At 33.0% G+C, this 23743-nt stretch overlaps 1 protein-coding gene across 1 annotated transcript in view; it reads left to right on the top strand.

Moving 5' to 3' along the window:
* The window catches only part of LOC118740401 (protein expanded), a 61715-nt gene that overhangs the window by 3439 nt on the left and 34533 nt on the right, over positions 1-23743 (top strand). The window contains exon 2 of the mRNA XM_036471923.1: positions 21027-21163. Within this exon, the coding sequence (XP_036327816.1) occupies positions 21072-21163 (92 nt within the window). The 5' untranslated portion in view covers positions 21027-21071. The remainder of the gene's footprint in view (positions 1-21026; positions 21164-23743) is intronic.

Raw genomic sequence — 23743 nt, 5'->3', positions numbered from 1 at the left:
TATAAAACGATGACTTATGTAAGTCGATTATAGCAATTTAATGTCATTCCTAACATTCGCATGCGCATTTTCATTCGCGAATGTGAAAAATATGACATTGGAAACATCCCTAATGTATAATATTAAAACAATCCACGTTACGTTCCCCAAACATGCAGCGCCAAAGGCCCATGTACTCACACACGCGCACATACTAACTCACATGCCATCTAAGCACTGTTTCCAAGTAGATATTCTTTAATGAAGGGGGAAGGCGGCTTTAAATATGCGCGCACACAGGTGAAAATTTTGGGTGTAAGGGGGTTCCAGGCCGAAATGTGAGTGCGCACAACTACATATGTATGTATATACAAACTACATACATACATACTCGTACAATGAAGGCGAAGGCGACGACAACGACGCCAGAAATCGCGCGCTACACCACACGATCGGTCCGCCAGCTCTGCTCCAAGTATGGAGCCGCCGCGATTCTCCCGTTTCTCGTTTTTCTTATACGAGTGCTGGTTTTTAAACGCGGCTCCACGTCTATGTATGTAGCTGTGTGTATGGGCTTTGGAATGTCTTTTTGTGTGTCTGTGTGCGAGTGGGGGCCGCCGTCGCTTCTCGTACTATGGCCGTGTTCGTGTAAATTGTCCACGAAGCAGCTAAAAGTCGACAACAGCCAAGAAGAAGAAGGCAGAGCGCAATACATACACAACAAAAAATTGCATTAAATTCTTTCGTGCAACAACAAATCGTGTGCGAAGTAAGAGAACAACAACAAAAACAATAACAATGAAAACAACAAAAGAGAAAATGTAAAAAGACCAAACTGAGCGCAGCAATGGCAACAGGCAGCAGCGAGTAGGCAACGAAAAATTGGAGTCACAGTGAAAAGACAAAAATATGCGATCACGCATACAAGCAAACCGTGTTTTGTGTGTGTGTGTGTGTGTGTATACAGCCTACTCTTGATAATTTGCCCTGAAGTAGCGCAATCTATGAAAAAAACTAAAGTAAATAGCACTATCAACGCCACCACTGACACAGCCAGCGATTCAGCCTCAAAACAGAAAAATAAACCACATCACTGTCAACAACAACAATAAGGCTGGCAAATTTTTGATTAAAAATTTCAACGTCAACGACAACGACAACTTTACTGTCTGTTAGCTGCTACTCAGTGATATTTTGTACATTTTGCTTTGCTGAATTTTCTAGCTGACTTTTGTGATTGGCATTCGTGTTTTATGTGTTTGAGTGTGTGTGTGTGTGTTTTTATCTATGTATCTGGTACAATTGGTGATGCTTTTGCTGAAGTTGCCTCAATTACAATTTTTTAACTGAGTTCATTGAAAGATAAACGCTGCGAAATTAAGTTAAAAAAATTTTACAATTCTGTCATCGGAAAGTTTAAGCAACACTTTATATTACACACATTTAGAGCCGTTTTCTCAAGTGGCCTTTAATCAATTTCTTGAGAACAAGATTTGTGTTTAAAAGGCAGATAAATATTAAACCCTGCTTGAGAAAACGGCCCTTAAAAAAATAAAAAAACAAAAAAAAACTCTTATATAAGTTGAAATAAAAATTAATAAACTTGTTATGTCGACTGGCTTTTTGTAAAAGTACTTTCAACGTTTATTACTTCTTGTGTGGTGTGCTACGAAAAAATTATTTCTAAATACATATATGTACATACATACATACATACATACATACATGGTGATAATATTTACTTGCATACATACATATATACATACATACATATGTACAATTGTAAGCGATAACCAAAAAAAACGAACTGTAAATTTATAAAAAAAGTAAAGAAGATGCGCTCAATAATTGTAAATTACTTTCAAGTACAGCTATGTACAATTTTCAACACATGCATACATACATATGTATATAGACATGAAAGAAATGCAACAAAAAAAAACTACATATTTCAAACTAAACAAAATGTTTAATGGGATATCTATGTATGTATGTATGCTTGTATTCGCAGCTATTATATAACACATACATATGGCTCACGATAACAGGAATTGCCGCCAAATGCAGTCGTTCTAGGTGTTCTTGAAATAGTCTTACCTTTGACGCTGAAAAGGTAAGCCCCATTCAATACATAATTTAAATGAAAGATACCTCTAAAGGTTTATACAGTAAGCTGAGTGACGAATAAAGTTTAAAATCACATTCTTCGAAAGCCTTATTTATTCAAAAGCATTTTAGCGCCATTAAAATTTGTTCTCAGCCACGCCCATTCTATACCACACTTTAAAACTGGATCATATAATGAAAAGAAAAATGTTTTTAGAAGGAAAGTTTTAAGTAATTTTTAAAATTTATTTTACCGGTTATTAATGCATTTTTTATTTTGTTTATTTCTACCTGATGATGATAATTTTTGTTGTTTTCGTTTGTTTTTAAATTTAAGAGTATAAAAGAAAACCTAACTTTTTTTCATTTGGTATATTTTAGGACTCGCGCCAAAAATACTTCGGCGAAACAAGTGCTAATTGTTGAAAAACATACATATATATATACATATTGCAATTTCCCACTACATAAACTAATAAAGCTGAAAAAAGAACCGCATTCACGTTTTTTGACGTTTCTGTAAAATTTTGTGCGTATTTACAACAAAAAACCGAATGGCAAATGATTGATTACCTATTCTCTCCAGTATTTCGGCTCTACTTTCATATGTACTTGAAGATGGTTGAAAAAAACAACATAAAATGATTTGCGCCATTTGTGTTGACGCCATTTTTCTGTCCAGTCAAGGAAAAATTTCATATTACCGACATCTTCCGCTTTTAATTTCAAATCAGTTTAATTTCTTGTGAAAGAGAAATCCCGAAATAGCTTTCTTCAAATTAAAACAATTTCAAAATACATATATAACCTAAAATTTACACAATTACAAAGAGTAAACTTATTGAGACTTCAAATATTACTATTGTAGATTAGTGTGTTTTTCTATCTGGATTTATGGTATGATTAAAATAACTTATATGTAAATATGTACAAACTTACCACACTACGGCTGGAACAGGCGAATTTTAAATATGTATGTATTTCATTGAACCGCTTTTTGCAGTCACAAAGTAAATAAAATACGTACAAATTTCAATTATACCTCATACAATAGATGCTTGGTTTTTAATAGCAAAGTTTGTAAGGGTGGTACTGTTTTCGGCTGGATTTGCCGTTTTTTACATGGATGGTAATAATTATGAGTAAAATAATTTAAATCATCATTTAATCATTATTTTATGACTTTTTTTTACTTAAAAATAATAATAATCTAGTTTTATTTTTTCTCTCAACGGAAATAATCATTATTTTATTTTTGTTTATTTTTATTTTTTTCGATCACAAATAGTGATTGTTTTTTGAGTTTCTTTTTCACTTAAAAATACTGATTATTTATAAAATTTAAAGGGCCATACGGACGCAACCGAATGAAATTTCGACTTGAAAATATTGGGACTTATTCCTTTTACTAGGGTGTACCTACCTCTGAAAAAGATACGTTGGAAATACCATTGGTATAGCTTTTGAGTTTTTTGAATAATCATTATTCTTAAGTGAAAAAATAAAACTCAATAATAACACAGCACAATAGCATTTCTGATGACTAGGTTATGTTACATGATACTAGCCTAATTGTTAATGACGATTTCAAATCTGTGAATAAAATTTCTGTATCAGATCTAGTTTAGAAAAATAACACATGGCCTTTCACATTTTTTCCATATAAAGTATTTTCGAATTCTTTTTTGTGTGGAAGAAACTGCGTGAAAAAATTACTAAAAACCAACGGTATTCCCTAGCTACGTTGAACTTGCACTTTGTTGTAAAAAAAATTATTGAGCTACAAAACGGCATACAGGCCCCTATTATGAGTTGTATTCGATCTTCGACCGTGGTCGAAAGTGCTGATCGAACGAATTTTCATTTGGTATTATGACGCTCATTCGATGAAGAATAGCGCTATTGTGAATTTCACTCGTTTAGGTTGTTCACAATAGTATATTTTTCACAGCTGAGAAGCTTTGTTTACAAATCGTGCAAACTAAATAGTCTGCTTATACATATTTATGTAAATTTGTGCAAATTAAAATAAAAAAGAAAGCGAGTTTATAAAAACGTGATAAAAATTAGTACAACGGAGCTCTGGTTCAACGATTCGTCAGAGAAAGAGAGCTTAGTAAACTGGTCAGGAGTAGAAAATGTTTTAGAGAATTTAAGTGTAGCCTTTAGAATATATTTTGACATTAAATGAATTTAAGAAATTCATCTACAGATTTATTAAAAACTTCCGACTATCTAAAGAGGCGTTTGTTAGCCAAATCTATTTAAAATATTTTAAAACTATCAACAGCTCTACGATTTTGTTCTGAGAGATAGTGCCAACTGAGTATTGGAATTTTTTTTTCACAAGTAAAACCAGCCTTTCGAGCTTTTGTTTAGTATTCACGACGTTAAAACTGCATACAATTTGTTTAAATTGTTTAGAATTAGTGTCTAGTCGCCAAAAAGTAAGGAAACAAAGGCGAAATCATACATTTTTTACAATTCTCTAACACCCCGGATAGCACACAACTATAAGTTTGGAGAACGACTGGTTTTATAAAGGTTTTATAAGGCTCTTTTCATAGACTGTGCTCTTATAAGGGTTTATAAGGCTCTGAAAAAAGAGAATTTATTCAAAAAATCATTTATAAGGCTCAGCATGCAGACATATTTTTATATGCCTCTTTTTCTATAGTCTTTTCTCTTCAATTTCATGATTAGTAAAAATCCTCTACTCATGTAAAGTTTTAGATCTCTATAAACTGTCTTCATTCAGTTTTTTTTTTTGTTAAGTAATTAGTCAGCAATAAGCATAATTATACACCTCTATAAATTTTCATATTTAGAGCAATTTCGCATTCTCTTTTTGAAGTACGATTTGTCTTCATAAAGATCGTCAACGCTCTTCAGTCATATCATTTCGGATTTCGCTAGATACAAATATACTTTGTTTTTGAAGTTATAAACCTCTATAAATTTTTCTGTGTTGATATTTACTTACTGGCGTTTTATTCAATCGCATAAAAAGATGGAGCCCTGAGAAAACTGTGTTGCAAATTGGTTAAAGAAAAGAAAACGAAATTGTGTGAAAAATTAAATTCCACAGTGCACACTTTGAATTTCTCGAGGAGAATTCGGGTTTATGATTTTTGTTTTCAAGCCTACATATATCGTTTTTGGATTGAATGATGAAAATCAACTGAAAATATGTTTTTTATCTTACCGCTTTTCAACCAATGTGTTGTTCCATTTCTGGAACCATTGTTTTTGGGAGCTTCCCAATCTTCTGGTAAAGCTTCAGTGCCAAGACGTCCATTTTTGCAAAATTGGCCAATTTTAAAAAATTTTCTTCGACTTATTTTTATAAAAATTTCAACAAGCGTTAACGATCGTTTGATTGAAATGCAGAAAATGATCTCAAAACGAGCAAAAAGTCTTCACTTCCAACGAAATGTCATTTTGTAGATTAAAATTTTGCACTAAGAGAAACGTAGAGAGAAACAAAAAGGAAATACTCTATTCAATGCTCTTCACGTGAACTTTTTTAAGACTTGAATATTTACGTTTTGAGCGTTTTGTATGACTTTTCTATATTCTCAGAGAAAATGCTCGATTCATGGCTCTTCACGTAGACACTTTTGAATTTGGAAATTTAGGATTTGAGTGTTTTGTATACATTTGATCAATTCATAAAGGAATTAGTATGTTCAAGCGCTCCGAGTAAACTATTTTGGATTTTAATAGACAAATTGACTTTATTACTGTCCTTGAATAGACATCTTGCTGTAGCGCCATATTTTTTGTGTATTTTTAGGTAATGAAAAAAAGTTTGAAAGGTGAAAAAATGAAAATTTTAATTTTCTTAACTTTTTCTGAATTTTGATGACAGAAAACGATTCATTTCTATTAATTATATTGAAAGCCACATTTTTAAATTTTTTTTTGATTTTTATTGTATAAATGAGTTTTTTTACAAATACGATTTTCGAAATTGTTTAATAAAAATTAAGAATTTCGCAAGCGCGTAAATTTTAGCAAGGGTAGCGATCCCGATTTTACCAGAAAACTCGTTGCGTTCATGAAATTACATTCAGGAGAAATGTCGAAAAAATTATACAAAGTTTTTTAATTATTATTCAATGGACATTTCCTTTCATAAAATATTTCAGGAAGAGAAAACTATTTCAGTTCAGAACTACTTCTCCATCGAAAGATATTTTAGCATAATATTTTACCTTTCAATTCAGTTTTTATACTTTTCAATTTGCAAAAAGAGCTTCACAGAGTGCATATTTAGAACAAAAGCTGATGTTACAGACTTCTGTATGAGCTTTAAAGAAGAGAAAAATTTTGCTCTTTTATTAGTTTATAAATTGTATGTTGGTAGTTTCATAAAGTTAAGAGTAGTCTATAAAATATCCTTATAAAACATTTGAAGGTCTTATAAGGCGCTAGCCGCAGAACTTTTAATCAGTGTCAGACCAACGACTCTACACAAAGAGCTTTATAACACTTTTAAATGTTTTATAAACTCACGTTATAGACTACTTTAAGATCTTTATAAAATCACCAACATACGATTTATAAACTAATAATAGAGCATTATTTTGTACTACGAAGCCCCGCCTCCTGGGGCCCTTTTATTATTCAACAAAATATAAGAAGTATGCGTAAAAATTTTGATTTTTTTTTTTTAATTTAAATTCATTTAAATGTAAGCCTGACTTCATTTTTTTAACGGAAACCTGGATTTATGAAGAAGAAACTTCTCTATATAGCATTCCCGACTACACGTTTAACGCAAATTGCAATAATAAGTACGCAGCAGGAAGGGTTGCTGTCTTTACCAAAAATGAACATTTTTGTGAATTTACACCATATAGTTTTCCCAGTGCTGATATGCTGAAAGTGCAATGCTCAGTAAATGGCCACAATTTCTCTTTTTTATGCATTTACAGATTTCATGATAATGCCCTTAATGAAATGTTTTTGAATCATCTAAATACTAGCTGCCGATAAGTCAGAAAACTTTGTGATTTTGGGAGACATTAACCTTAATATCCTCCAGGACTCGAGTTGGGTTGATAAATATTTGCTCTTGCTATCAGATCGTGGTTTAGAATGCTGTATTAACCAACCAACTAGAATAACCTATACATCGCAATCATGTATTGATCACATATTTGTACGTTGCAAGCGGTTACGCGAGTTTCTTGTTAGCAGCTCCGTGCATGACCTTAAAGTATCTGATCAGTGCCTAACCTGTCTGTGCTTTGAAAATTTAGTACGAAAAACTGGGGGTGAAATACCTAATCAAATAGTCACTAAAATTGACACCAGTATTTTAAACGAAAGACTCAGATTCGAATCTTGGGATATAGTTTATGTTGAAGCAGATCCGTCTAAAGCTTATGACATTTTCATGGCCTTACTTAGTTCTCATGCAGAAGCGAGCACTAAAACACTGAAAGCGACAAGTTCCAAGAACAACAAGTTAAAGCCTTGGATGTGTTCTGACTTGCTTAGAAAAATCCGTAAAAAAAATAAACTACACAAAAAAATAAGAAAACATCCTGGTATTGGGATTCTTAAGTGCCATTATAAGCAATTGTGCAAAGAAATTTGTAATGAGACTTCTACATGCAAAAATAATTATTACATGAATGAATTCAACAAGGTAAAAGGAGATACTAGGAAAGAGTGGAGGCTGGTTAATAGCGTATTAAACAGATCTGTTGAACGAGCTGATTTCCCCACTTTAAAAGTAAATGGGTTACAGATAACTCAACAGGCAGATAAAGGAAATGCTTTTAATGAATTCTTTGTGAATGTTGTTAGCAGCGTCATTCCTGAAAGTTCCTCAAATGCTTATAAGTGTAGTTGTCTTGACAATGAACCTTCTCAGAGTTCAAGTATATTCTTCGATCCTGTTCTTCCTTCTGAACTGTACAAAATTATCATGTCGTTAAGAAACACAAACGCTCACGCCGCTGGAAACTTTTCAAATACTTTTGTGAAAATGATAATTCATAACATTGTGGACATCTTATGTCACTTAATAAATCTATGTGTCGAATATGGCATATTTCCGGAACAATTAAAGAATGCCGAAATAATTCCATTATTTAAGAAAGGTGACAAAAAGGAACTTAATAATTATAGGCCTATATCGATTCTACCCGTTTTTTCAAACATAAACGAAAAAGTTATGAAAAAAAGAGTAGTAAATTATCTGGATAGAACTAACTTTTTTAGTAAATGTCAATATGGATTTAGACAGGGGTTATCAACAGAGGATGCTTTGTTAAACTTCTGCACGAACATATATAAAAGTATTAACAACAAGAAAATATCTGCAGCTTTATTTGTAGACATAACCAAAGCATTTGACACTGTTGATCATAAAATTTTGTTAAACAAATTGCACAAATGTGGATTGAGAGGTTCTATCTATGATTGGTTTACTTCATATTTGGAAAATAGGAAGCAAAGAGTAAAAAACAATAATGCTTACAGTTTCTTTATTACAATAAGCTCAGGTGTTCCGCAAGGTTCCGTGTTAGGTCCCATACTGTTCCTAATTTATATAAATTCTCTATTCTCACAAAATTTTATAAGTAAAACTGTAGCTTTTGCAGATGACATGGCTTGTACTTTTGAAGCGGATAGTGTTCTTGACTTAACAGCTAACATTAATAATGATCTAAGTATATTAAAACATTGGTTTTCGGCGCATAAGCTGGTTATGAGTGATAAAACCAAAATTATGAAATTTAGTACTGGCGGAGTAGATATAAATTTTGGAAACCATTTCACTTTCTATGGTACAAATTGTGCTCGACACTTTGTGGGTGTAAATATATGTCCTACAAATACTACTTCCATTACCTACAACGATCGCTTATCGTGTACATCGAAATGTTTTCATATTGAGTGCGTAAAAAATTTTAAATACTTAGGCTTACTCTTGGATTGGAAATTAAATTGGAAGGAGCACACTGGTGCACTAAAGCGCTATTCGCTTAGTGTTGTTAGGCAGATGTATCTCTTAAAGCCTGTCTGTTCTATTAAAGTACTAACCACATTATTCGAATGATTTGCAAAAAAAATTGGTTAGTGAGCAGCTTGAAGTTATTCATTGAGTTGAAAGTGCTACCCCTGAAGCATTTATAGTTTTATAAGGTTCTAAGAGTATTCTTTAACAATTGCGGTCATTTATCTAACGGCAACTATGACTTAAGAACAAATAACCTTAATTTAGCTATTGTGCCGGCATACAATCTTCAGCACTTTCTCTACTCTTACTCCTCAATCGCACCGAGACTGTATGATAGATTACCCGACTATCTACGTCGTATTCGTGATGAACAGGTTTTCCTTAAAAAAGTTAAATCATGGCTATTTAAACTAAATTATACCGAAATAGACTCGCTATTAAATGTAATAAAATAGTTTCATATAATTAATATAAAAAAACTCAGCTTGTATATGTATGTATCTTGTATTTTTATATTCGAACGCATTGTTCTCACTTGTAGTAAGATGTGACCCCATGTTCCTATATAGCAATTTATTTTAGTAACAATGTAAACTGCATTCGACTCTAGCTCTATGAACTATAGAATGCAGATATTATTAAACAAGTACTGTGCAATGCTTTTAACATACTGCAGTCATTTTTCTCTATTGTATACTTGTATAGTAATATAAATCAAATAAATCAATCAATCAATGTTATAAGGGTTTTATAGCCTGTTTTATAGAGCAAAATGGTATATCATTAGTTCTTCAATTTTGAGGAAATATACCACTATAAAGCTCTTATAAAACTTGTTGTGTTATCCGGGACTTCGCTACACCATCGAAAGCAAAATTCTGTTCGACAGAAAATTCGATACTCAACGAAAATTTCGGCACGGCTGCATAGCTCATAATACGAATTTCACATTCGATATTCGATCTTCGATAACCATTATATATATAACTTAACATAAGAACCTACCATAGATATGACTTCATATCAAAGTAGCAATTCTTTTGACTTATGGTTTCGAAGTTATAGCAGATTAAACATTTGCAGGCCTATGGGAGGCGCCACGCCCCCTTGCAAAAATGGCGACACATTTGCAAATAAAACCATACCTATAACCTTCCCGGGGTAAAAATAAATAAGTGTGCAAAGTTTCGTGCGATTCCGTGTCGTCGTTCAAAAGTTATAAGGTAATAAACAAATAGACATTCACATTTATATATGTATATAGATATATGTATGTACAGTGGCGAGCATTCAAATAGGGAATTTAATGTGCGTAATAGACAAAAAGGTTTTATTCTGTATCAAAACCCTGTTTCCTTTGTTTGCTTACAAAATAACTTCTTCAGGTAGTAAATGTTTTTTTACTAAGGAAACAAATACAATAATTTTGATTGTCGGCGCAGAATAACGGAAAATATTTAAAAGTGACCCATACGGAGCGAGCACGTAAATAGGGAAACCGTTTTCTTTCAATATTTTTTGCTATTTGTCTTTTATGTTATGACCTTAAAGTAACTGTTTATGTTTCATTTCCATTTGAAATAATCAATCAGTATTAATTCAGACATGGGCCGAGGCAAACACATCACGACTGCTCAACGCAAAGAAATTGTGCGCTTACGCGGTGAAAATAAATCACTCAAGGAAATATCCGAGATAGTTGGAGTTTCCATTAATGCTTGCCATCAAGCCATTAAATACGTAAAGGTGAACTCCAGCTTTACTAACAAAATTCGACATCCAAGACCACGAAAAACTTCTGATCGCATAGATAGAAAAATTCACCGTCTCTCGGAAGCTGATCGTTTTCGGACCGCTGTGGATATTCATGCCGAAATTTCGCTGGAACTGGATTGCAAAATTAGTGTCCATACTGTACGGCGTCGTTTAAAAGAGTTCGGTTTGAATGGACGTGTTGCTCGTAAAAAACCATACATATCCATAAAAAACCGAAAGGCAAGATTAGCGTTTGCGAAGGAGCATGTTAATTGGACCACGGAACAATGGTCAAAAGTAATATTTACTGATGAAAGTAAATATAACCGGTTTGGATCGGATGGAAAAATATATGTTAGACGCAGAATCGGGGAAGAATTCAACGAGAAGTGCGTAAAACCGACTGTGAAAGGGAAAGGTGGTTCCGTAATGGTTTGGGCTGGTATGACAATCAACGGTCCTGGACCAATTTGCCGAATAAATGCTATTATGGATCAACACGTCTACGTCAGCATACTTGAAAACCACTTACTACCCTTTGCAGAGGAAAAACTTGCCGCAGATTGGATTTTTCAAGCCGATAATGATCCAAAACATACTTCAAAAAGAGCAAAACGATTCTTGGAAAATAACAATGTCAACGTTATGAAGTGGCCCTCTCAATCACCGGACTTAAATCCGATTGAGCACCTATGGAATGACGTTGAGAAAGACATAAAATCAAAAAAACCAAAGAATTTCGATAGTTTATATGAAATTATTGAAGAATCCTGGAAGAGTGTTCCTGTTGCGCGGTGCATATCCTTAATAAGTTCTATGACCAGACGTTGTGCAGAAGTTATACGAAAGAAAGGAGGAGTCACCAAATATTAACAACAAAGTTATTTGAATGTAGTTTTGTTAAAAGAAAATCAACAAAAAATGATTTCCCTATTTTTGTGCTCGCATATTCCACCATTGCAAAAAGAATATGTAAAACTTAATTTAAGGAAAACTTGAATTATTTTCTGTTGTTAGTGTTAAATATTTGTATTATCCGCAACATTTAATATGTTCTTCAAAACTCCATAAATAAATGCGTTCAAACATATTTTTTCAGAAAATTTATTTATCAATATTGAATTCCCTATTTAAATGCTCGCCACTGTATATTGCTGAATTCCTAAATCCCAGAAAGCACCAGAAAGATATCAAAAGCAGGCAGCAATTAGCATTGATTTGTTAGCTTATTGCAATTTGTTTGCCAATTAGGCTATGACTGATGCATCTATGTAATTGAATGAATGTGTTCGTGGATGATTGAAAAGCTTCTCGTTAAACTATTTAGTAGTAGGGCCTAGCCCATCCGGTCCAGTGATGCGTACGCAGAGCACACCTTAATAGAATATACAATTTTTGTTTCTCCTTTATTTTCTGATTAGTTAACATTTTTACGAATGGCAATACACAAACTTATAAGTAGGTACATACATATATCGCGCACGTTCTTCAAATGCGTACTAACTCGAAATTCCGTGTTTGAGAGCAAGCGGAAAAACTATTTCTAAGTATATGCTAGAATTTATTAGTATTTGCCACTTTGCTTTGGATTTTTTCAAAAAATTCCAACACAATCAACCAACTTGAGAAAACGGACCTATATCAGCCTAATTTTTAATGAAAACGAAAGCGTATAGTACACTTTTTCTACATTTTAAAAACTTATGCCTTCAAAATTCAGTTTTTTGGCTAAAATTCGTCTTTGTATGCACAAAGGTAAAATAAATCAAAAGCAGCCACAACTTAAACATTTTTCAAAAGTGATTTTTTCCCCTAAAACAGCTCACTCGCCATATTTCTAACATTTGTCAAAATTTCTTCTTCGACTATCTTCTTTAACTGGAAAAATGCCATTGTCTGTTTTGGTATTGATTACGTCGTTTACCCAGCAACGGTTTTTTGCAGGGCTTCGAAGCAAAAGTTTTTTGTCATCGCTCCGCTTCGGTATTTCATTTCGCTACGAGATCCGAGATGTGGGCCACATGCCCGTAAAATAAGTTTAAAATTCAAGCGAATTTCATATCGTCGATGTTTTTGCAAAACCGCCTATCTTACGGCACTCAAATTTTACAGGAAAGCGAAAAAACGGTTTCTTCTTTGAAGGCATTGTCTTGATAGGCGGTATTTTCTCTAGCTATTATTTTACAAATCTGTTGTTTTAATAAGGATTTAACGATTTGTATGCATAAATCTATGTGCCTGGAGTTCAGGGTTACCAAATCTCATTTTTGCCACAACGGCGATTTAGGCGGTTTTGCAACTGGTCGGTGGGCGGTTTTGCAAAAACATCGACGATATGATCTTACTACATACATCCAGGAGAATAAATCTGTGTTGAGCTATTCTTTTTTAGATATTCGCAATGTTTTGCAAGTTAAAATTTTTTGTTATTTTTTATGGAGTAAAATGTGAAGTGGGCCACAATTTTTTTCGAAAGTAGAGTTTTTTTGTGGAATTAAGTGTTAAGAATGATGATGTTTTCTAGTTATGCTATACTATAGTATGAAAAATATTCAGGGCTGTTCTGGATTCGATCGAAATTGATTTATCATCGATTTGGATTTCCGATTCCAAATTTTAAAGATGTTTTGAAATCCTATCGAAATTTAGAGTTCTATTCGAAATGTCAAAAATGCATTGCACTGTTGTTGCGTAGTGTTCCTTTAGTAGAACATTTGTAAAAATTTTAAATAAATTTTAGTCGAATGGCGCTAATAAAAGCGTGAAAGCGTGCTAAAATGGCCTAAAACTTATACCGAAATATTAAGACTATGTTGCCGACATCCAGTAATTTTATTGAACCATGGTTAAATGGAAAAAAAAAAAATAAAAATAAAGTTGCGTGACCACAGAAACACTTTTTTTTTGTTATCAAAAATAAAATGTTTATATCGATTGTCTTTTTTACTTTTTAGAATAAAATAATTGATAGAAATTGAATTAATCTCAAATGGACACGCCCACATAAAGTCATGTGAAAAATAATAGGGACACGACATTATGACCAGTTTCGGCTATTTTTCTTTTGTTTGTTTAATGTTTATTTTTTTTTATAAATATACAACTCACTATCTAACAAAAACCATATAAGTCCAAATTTCAAACTTTGCAAAAAAATAGAAAAATTCAACAAAATTTTAAAACAACACCAAACTTTTTAAATAAGAACTTTTAGAAAAAAGATAAGTATGCAGTTTTATAGCCCACTGAATTCTAGCTCAAGAAAGTGCAAGTTTGAAGTGGCTAAGAAATCGCGTTAATTTTTGATAATTTTTTTTCTGGCGGTGTCACGCATTTTCTCCCATTCAAAGTATGTTTGACAATTTTTTTTTGTATGGAAGCAAATAATAACACCATCCGCAAACAAAAAGTTATCAACAATCAACGCGAATTTTTAGCCACTTCAAACTTGCAATTTCTTAAGCTAGAATTTAATGGGCTATAAAACTGCGCACCTAGATTTTTTCTAAAAGTTCTTATTAAAAAGTTTGGTGTTGTTTAAATTTTGTTGAATTTTCCTATTCTTTTTATAAAGTTTGAAATTTGGACATATATGGTTTTTGTTAGATAGTGAGTTGTATTTTTATAAAAAAAAAAATAAACATTAAACAAACAAAAAAAATAGCCGAAACTGGTCACAATGTCGAGTCCCTATTATTTTTTACATGACTGTATGTGGGCGTGTCCAACCCCGCCCACTTTTACTTATTACAGTTTTTACTCTTAACAGACCTTAGGGTAAAAATTTTATCCCGATATGTCCATTAAAAGTATTTTTGGCCGCTCTCCCCATATAAATGCAACCACTGTGCATTGGTGAAATATGCGTCACGTACACGCTTAAAGTTTGTTTGTGTACTAATGATTCAAGATCGTGCCTTCACAAATGCACCTATAAGCAGTGTTGCCCGGTTTACGATTTGGTCGTCATTTTGAAAATTTCTTACTGCCATGACGATTTGACGATTTGTGTAACCCCATGACGATTTTTCCTTATGTGCAAATTTAGCTGGTTCTCAACTTTGAAGATTGTTACACAGACAACTAAAAATTGCAGTGTAAACACCGATTGAGATTTTACCATTTCTGCTAATACACAAAGTTCTTTCCCGTACGCAATGCGGGATCCCGCGGGTGCACAAAACAGCCCAGAAATCATTCCCGTACTTAACAAAATGGGTAATAGAGATCGAAAATTGGAACGTATTGGATCGTAAGTGTCTTCTTCTTCCTGCCCGAAACAGCCCTGATTTTTTCTCCGGGTGAAAACGGATAAAGTGGCAAAGTGCATATCAGCTGTTTTATGTTTACATGTTGCCTGCATTTACTTGGTGCTTTTAAGGAATAGTGAGTGGCCTGTTGATGTATTTTCAATCTTTATCTACGTAAAATCAAATTTGTGAAACCATAATTAAATTTCCAAGTGTTCGCATTTAAGTGAATCAGCAGTTTCTCAAATTCTGGGCACGAAATGTGGTTTTTTGCGTTCCCATACTTCTGGACTTTGTTCCATTTTTGAGAGCAAACTTTTCGCTTATTCTCTAATTACCGGATCCCGTCCGGATTGTTGGGGAAAGAACCTATTAGTTGTATCAAAATTATATCATGTGGCAGCACTAATACTAGGTATCGATAAGTAATTTATTCTTTGTTTCATCACTATTTGTGTAGTTTTTGGCGGTCAAATTCGTAATTTTGGCGTTGTGACGTTGTGTACTCATACATATTTTATTGAGGGAATTATGAATAAGTTCATTAGCAAAACATGTAAGTATGAACAGTTTTGAATGCACATCGTTCAGTTGCAGTTAAAAAAAAATGAAAATGAAAATGTGATTTTATTTCAATAAAAAATATTTTTGTTAAAAGCAATGAGAATTTCAAAAATTCGTAAAAAAGTTGAAGTTTTTATTTTTTACGTATAGCAATCAGAAGCTAGAATAAATTGGAAAAAAAAACTAAAAGAGCTTCCTGGTTCTGTTTAATAAAATTTCTTATATGTTGACGATTTTTACATGCCAATGACGATTCCTGGCAACACTGGCTATAAGTTGCATAGTACAAACGAGTACGAAAAACAGCGAGAATTTTTATACCCGAGCGCACTTTTGCACTACGATATTTTAGCAACTACTGAAGCTTATTCACTCAAAATTGATATTTACAATGATTTTTAGGCGAAAAATAAGCATATTTAAAATTTTTGGAAAATGGGCGTAGCCACGCCACTTATGATTACATGTATATATCTTGGTAACCGATCCACCCAAACTTGGCACATTTGTTGGCCTTAGTACAACATACAAAATGGCTGAAAATTTTTAAAATCGGACAATAACCACGCGCACATCCCATACAACGGTAATTTAGAGAAATACTAAATCTTCGATAAATCAGTAAATACAGAAGCTGATTTATTCAAAATTAATGCTTGTAATGTTCTTTAGCTAGAAATACGTTTATGATAAAATTTTGGAAAATGGGCGTAGTACCGCCCACTTATGATCACATATACATATGTATAGCAAAATCATACACGACTAGATTTTTATTTTAAGGGAGTTCACGATGAGTTGCATTTTAAATGTAAAGTTGCTACGTAGCAATCTAAAACGCGTTTTGTTGTTGGGAAAGCAACAAAACTTGTGCTGCATTGCTACGTAGCAACTCTCCTAAAATATTTTTATTTTTTTCTTCAACCTTTTGACAATTTATGCTGAAACCTAAGCATATTGTATTGTATATAATAGCAGTAGAAGAGATGTTTAATTTATTATATAAATATGTACATACTTATGAATATTTTCTTTATTTATTTGGGCTTTAAACATGAGAAAAAGCTTTTTTGTACAAACTGCATATTTTTTATTCGCTTGCACAGCGAGAAATACGAAAGCCTGTATAAATGGTGGTTAGTAGCGATTTTTATGTATTCTCCCTACGGTAGGTTGTAAACTTAGCCTAATACTGAAACTCGGCTGGCCGCCATATTAAAGCTGTATGGCTATTATTTAACTAATTTAACAATCTCATTATGTACATTGGCTCAACTAAGCCACTTTTTAGGTGTTTTAGACCCTTTTTTAAACAGCGCATCTCTTGAAAATTTAATAATGGCCAAAAAATCATTGCTTTCAAAATATACGTTTTTCAAGATTTATTTAAATATCCTCAAATCTCTAGACGGGGTAGGACCGAAATTCACTCGAGAGAATGTACCTCGTTTTTAAATTAGGAACTCACATTCATATTTATTCGAGATTTTCATGCCTGCATATTATGAAGAGGAATGCGAGATTGTTTTTTAAATAAATCTAGACCAAAGACTTCAATGTGACTGCAGAATATTTCACGAACACGCTCGGATGGTACATATGTTTGTGAACAACTAGAAAAAGATCTAGTGCCTTCGCATGATGGGGAAACCTTTCTAAGCTCCATTGGCCAGGCCACATTGGCGGTTTCCTTGTCTCTATATTATGACTTTTCCAGGTTTTGACAACCATGAAAATGACCGTACTATGCAAGTTTGAACTTATTATAATTCATAATAGCTACATATGTGGATATTAATTTATCAAACTCCAAGCCCGGGGGAAACACCCCTATCCTGCCAACTTTCGTCGAGCTTGCATGTATCAATGCATGAATTTATTGATGACTTCGATTTATCTCTTCAAGTGCTTGCCAACATAGCCATGTCGATTGACGCACCGATTGGCCACACGCAGTTGTTTCTGCTCTCTTGAGCCGATTTAAAGGTCACCTAAACAAAACCAGGCTGTAGGTACCAGCATTTTATTTTAAAAAAGTATTGAGAGTTTTGAGAAACGCTGCTGGGTGGCAATCCTTAGCCACATATAAATGTGGGAAGTTCTGGATTTTGCTTTACCTCATCACAAATTCTGGTTTGTATTGAATTAAATTTTCCTACGTTTGGTCACAAATTAATCATACTACTCATAATTTTGTGTATAAATTGTTTTTTGTGGTAAAATTTACCATGAATATTTTTAGTAAAATTTTGTAACTCCTTAAAGACGTTCATTAAAAAGGCAGTTAGAGCATTAAAGTGAGTTTGTTATACGACTTACAGATCTATCCTGCACGGACAAAAAAAAAATTGTAACCCGGTGAATGAAGTTCCTGTCTCACATATTTTTAATAGAATTTGTAAATTTTTCGGTATTAAAATGCTCGTTAACGTTCAGAACAATTATAATTTTGGGATATTTTTATAAAAATACATACGTATAATTATTTTAGTTTTTAATAAAGAATCGAATATGTAGTGATACCCGAAACAACGAAATCAAGTGATAAAAAAAAAACAATTATCTAAAAAAATAAATAATTATGTTACTTTTGCGTGTTTTTAAGTGTCTTTAAACGTATGTACATATGGATAGCTTATATTCAATACCTCCTGCCTACAAATTTCGCAAAAAATTATCCAATTAATTGAAAGACTATCCCTATGATATCGCTTCATATTCAGTTTGGTTTCCCCCTCACATGCCATGTGAGAACCTTTCAAAATTTAGAGGATACTTTAACTTATAAAGCTTGATTTTTGATGTAATAATAAATAATACTAGTGAATTTCAGTAGTAAATTTCAATAACTTAAAAAATATTGCAAATGTTGCTCAGAGTTATAAGAGATCCGAGTGCCATATTTCATCAAAACCGTTCAGCCGTTTCTGATTGAAGAGGAGTCTCGCATAGTGCATGTACCGATGAAAAAAGTTCTTAATTAAAAAAAATAAAACTTTATCATACATCTACAGGCTAAGGTCTCTAATTTGACCTCTCATTTTTAAAATTCCTTTTCAAAAGTATTCTCAAACTAAAAACTTCTTAAATCTCTAAACTGATGAACTAATTCGAATTTGATTGTTCGAATAAATGGCAACCCTCCTAAGTAAAGGTCTGGAATAAATCCCTTCCAAACCCATTTCGATTAATACCCATCTTTTAATAATTCATCCAACATACGTGACAACTCTCTTCAAACATTCAAAAATGTTCAAACTAAAGATTTTTTAACATTCTTTCGTTTGACTACGGTATTTTTATATTTCATATACTTTTTGAATTAGTTAATTGAGTTAGACCTTTCAAACAGGTGGCAGCTCTCTTCAAAAGTGTTTACAAGATTAATCATTATTAACTCTCCTTAGCCGGACACTGCGATACATATTTTAATTAACTGATGAATTAAGTGAAATTTTAATTTTCAAACATGTGGCAACCCCGATACTTATAATTCAGAAATAAAAATTTTGCAAACCCCCTGCGATTGATACCCATATTTTATAAAATAATTTGAATTAAATTTTTTAAACAGGTGGCAACCTTCTTCCAACACCTCAAAAATATTCTTAGCGTTCAAACTAAAGATTTATGAACACTCCTTCGTTTGACATCCATATTTTGATATTTCGTATAACTTGCGAATAAGTAAACTAAATTCGACATTTCAAGCAGGTAGCAACCCTCTTCAAAATATTTTTAAACTAATACTTTCTGAAACCCCTTTCGTTTGGCACCCATATGGTGATACATATTTCTCTTACCTAATATGATTTTTAAACAGGTGGCAACCCTCCTATAGTTCAGCTAAGAAACAAAACCATTTCGATTGATACCCAGTTTGTAATAACGGCAACTCTTTTCAAAAAAGTAAACCCTTATTGCACATCTACAGTCCAAGGCTTTTAGTTTGACGCCTCATTTTGGAAAATCGAACGAACGGTGCGGATTTGATGGCATTGATTATTAAGTAGTTTGAATTTAATTTTTCAACAGGTGGCAAGTCTTTTCGAAAAACTAAAACCAGTTTGCACATCTACATCTACAGAGCAAGCGCTTTAATTTGACAACTCAATTTTAAAAATCGGGCGAACGGTACAGATCTTTTATGCTGCACAAAAAATCCCTTCGCGTATTATATATATAGATACTTGTGCAACAATTTTTGGTCATCGCCGTTATCACTGACACGCTGCCGGGGTGATTAAATGCACTCGTTCAATCTTATACATATAAATATGTATGTACATATTTAACTTTTAATCACTAATCCGCATAATTATACACACAGGTTGTTTACTTCATTAATCGCCTCTATCAAAAAACACCAAATCGAATATTCAAGGAAAAATCGAATCTACACAGCTAATATGTATAAAAAAAATATTAGGATTGTATACATATACATATGTATGTACATATTTGTACATATATTTGCTTAAATTTGGTTTTTATTTTTGTTGTACTAAGTAAAAGTTTTTTGGGATATTTTTAAATAACAAAATCTGAATAAATATTCGTGCATATGTACATATGTATGTACCTATATTATACCCACACGCAACATTCCTAATATAATACGGACACGTGTGTGCTAGCGTATCATCATGTATTTATATATGTGCGTGTTTATGTACATATACACAACCACAGCGCCAAACAGAGTCGACACCAAAATTTCACTCATCGATACAAAAGACTTAAGCGACAAACTGGCTTATGAAATGCAATTTGGTATGATGGTCACAAAGAAAGTTACACATAAGAATGCATACGAAGGTGCATACATACATGAAATATGTATATACGAGTATCTATTTATGCATAAATTAATGATTTTAAATTATAGTGCTGCGATAATAGTCTAAAAGGGAGAAACACAAATACAAAAATATTTCGTAAAGACAATATATTGAATAAATACCAATGCATGGTATTCATATATCGACTTGAAAAATATGGAGAAAATAAGCGAATGTGGAATAAAGCAGAATATATAAATATTGCAGGGATTTGGTGGATTAGTTAATTGTGTTGGAGCTTCTGACTACCAATTTGAACTCACGTCGAAATTGATACATATTATATATTTATGTAGAGAAGAGTGCAGAATAGTTGAAAATAGAGCATACAAATTGGGGAAGAAGTTGATTATATAATGATTCTAGACACCTACATATTTATGAAGCATATACAAGTATATGAGTTAATAACTTGTTTTCGCACAACGACTGCATTGCTCTGATCGCACATATTGTAGATAACTATGTACATACATTGCTTGTATCAAATATCTATTTCCCCAAAGAATATTTTTAGCCTTGTTATTAATATCTGTTTCCTTTTATTTACAGAAAGATATTTCCAAAGGACTTGTTGCGTTTAAGTAATGATGCAGCATGCGAGCGTTTTGTACTGTCAGCGCGCCATTAGAAGTATGCGCGTCATCGGCCGAACAACTGTCACCAGGATCACGCTTTTTAGCACTAAGGTTAGTGTAAACGTCTGCATCGATATATGTATGTGTATTGATTTATAGTACTTCTGAGGAGAATGATGGCTCCATTTTTGATATTCTCTAGTTTACTTTACTAAATCAAATTATCGGCCATTACATTTAACTAATAGCTCTTAGCATCTAGCGAGCAAACTGTGCGATCTTAGGATATTATTACCGCGGCAGTAGCAGCCCTTATGGGCACAAAAAACTCGACTCATACAGTTGTTTTAGCGCCGCGTCTAGAGTCACTACAGCGATGTCGAATACCAACAATTACTCTCTGAAGAAGCTGTCGCGATGATAATGAGCTTGAATCAATTGCCAACATTCTGTTTCGCTGTGCGGGCGTACAGTCGAAGCGTCTCAAGTACTTGGGATCACGCTTCTTTAACAGTCTTGGATCTCCTCAGTTTCATTTAAAATAGCAATTGGTTCAGAAGGTTAATGCCATGAAATTACCAAAATTTCTCTCTGAATAAGAATTCTGATTAGGGGAATGCGTCTGCCCCTCATACTCACTGAAGATGGACAACTATATCTCCTAGTGAAAGTATGGAATATTCTGTACAAACCTTCCTAGCCTAACCAAACATAGAATCCGCCAAAAACTGTGTACCAAAAAACACGGTAAATAGATACCTTGAAGTTTTCAATATTGCAACAAAAACGCCAAAGTTCGTTTATAAGAAGTGAGGTGACTTTATTGTTTTTATCATGATACCATAGATATTCACGGGTATACTTGGGCTTATATTCAAGGTCCATTATATATTTCGATGAAACATATATTTATATATTTTCATATACATTTATAGAATACACACGACATGTAAACGTTGTAAAGTCTTATTTCAAACCTTACAATAAAGAATGTTGACATTAGTTTTATTTTTTCATCTACAAAACTTTAACTTTATTTAAAAAAAAGGGCAAGCTGTATTCCTTCTCGCTGTATTATATTTTATGCAATTTTTTAAGAATATACCTTCCGACTTACAATTTTATGAGTTAAGGCTGTTTACAACTATCAAGAAAAATCATAAGAAATATTTTTCGTTATTTCTGTTGCTCGAAAAAGTACTTCTGCTGTAAATTTTCTTGAAGAAATAAATATAAGAGCATATTTTTCTTGGGATCTGCAAACTGGTTTAAGAAATTTTGATAAAAGAAAATGCCTATTCCATTTCTTGTGAGTAATTTTATATGAAATTTCCGCTTTTCTTGAGAACTCTTATTTGAATCCCTAAATTTTTTGAGGTACATCAAATAAAGTAATTAATTTCGTTTTGGTCGTCGTTGTTTCCAAAAGGGTTTGTATATGACACATTTTGAAAAATTACACTGAAGCTGGCACATCACCGCAACCCGTTCTAAAATACAGCAAAGTTTAAGGTAAAATTCGAATATTCCAGATCGCTTTGTAAATAAACAAATGGCTCTTCGAGGCAAACTATGAACTGAAATCAAAGTTGCATATCTCTCTGTGAATATGTTAACACATTTTACAGATCTTTTAGTTTTGATTTGAGATAAGGAGGAATCATGACATATGGGTCAAGTTCATCCTCAACACTATTAACATTTTCCTTTTTCTCATATCATATCGCTACCTAAACGTGAAAAGGTGTCGAGTACATTTTTTGAAATTGTTCAGGAGAGACGAAAAATCGATGTAGTTTCGCATTATCTGTCATTCTGCATTGAAAACTAAATTTTGAAAAAAGTGGACTTGGCACCTTTTCACTTTTGGGTAGCGAAATGCTTATACTTTAAATTTGAGTTTGTGTATACTTTTAGAAGTATAATAATTTTCAAAGGCTAGGTTAGGTTAGGTTCTACGGTCTGTCCTCATTGTGATGTCCAGAAGAGTATTTTCTTGAAAACCTCTCCCTACATATCCTTAAACCATCCCGACCACGAATCCAGATAGTTATTCCAGTAAGCTGTCCAAATTCTCGAAGAAAAGATTCCCCAGTAATTCGATGCGCATTCCTTGAAGTATGGGATATTCACATATGGAGATCTTAACGGATTCCAGCTCTTTTCCCTCTTTACAGCTTCCCATTAGTAGAAGTTTTATGCTTCATTTAGTCGTGCACTCTGCTCGTCAAGCAATGGTCTGTCAGAACGATCGCAATACCCTCTTCCGAATAGGTCACCTGCTAATAATAACTAAGCAGGGCTCGTATTGTGTGGTGGTAACGCTTAACGTTACTTTACACGGCCGTATTACTTTCGCGGGGATACCATATTCATCGCGCCAAACAGGTCCCATTAAGGGTCCGCACTCTCTTTGTCAGGTGTTTACAAATCCTTTTGAATTTGATTCTTTCACTATGTTCGTAGCCGCACTTGTTTTGATTGTTAGCTGTTTTGCAAGAGCTATTGAACTCATTTCAAATAATTGCGTTTGGTGGACATAAGTGACAAAAAATATCTAAAAAGCAGGATACGAAAATAAACTGTACAAAACAATTCCCATTTGCTCATCGATCATCATATCATTTGTGGTTTTGTACAGTTTTGTACATAGTCAGAAACAAATTGTAAGATTCACTGTCATTTTCCCCA

Source organism: Rhagoletis pomonella, unplaced genomic scaffold, assembly GCF_013731165.1.
Source record: "Rhagoletis pomonella isolate Grant_MI unplaced genomic scaffold, Rhpom_1.0 Rhpom_scaffold_00006, whole genome shotgun sequence".
NCBI classification, from domain to species: domain Eukaryota; kingdom Metazoa; phylum Arthropoda; class Insecta; order Diptera; family Tephritidae; genus Rhagoletis; species Rhagoletis pomonella.
The sequence above is the reverse complement of the archived record's forward strand: the minus strand, read 5'-3'. Positions and strand labels throughout refer to the sequence as shown.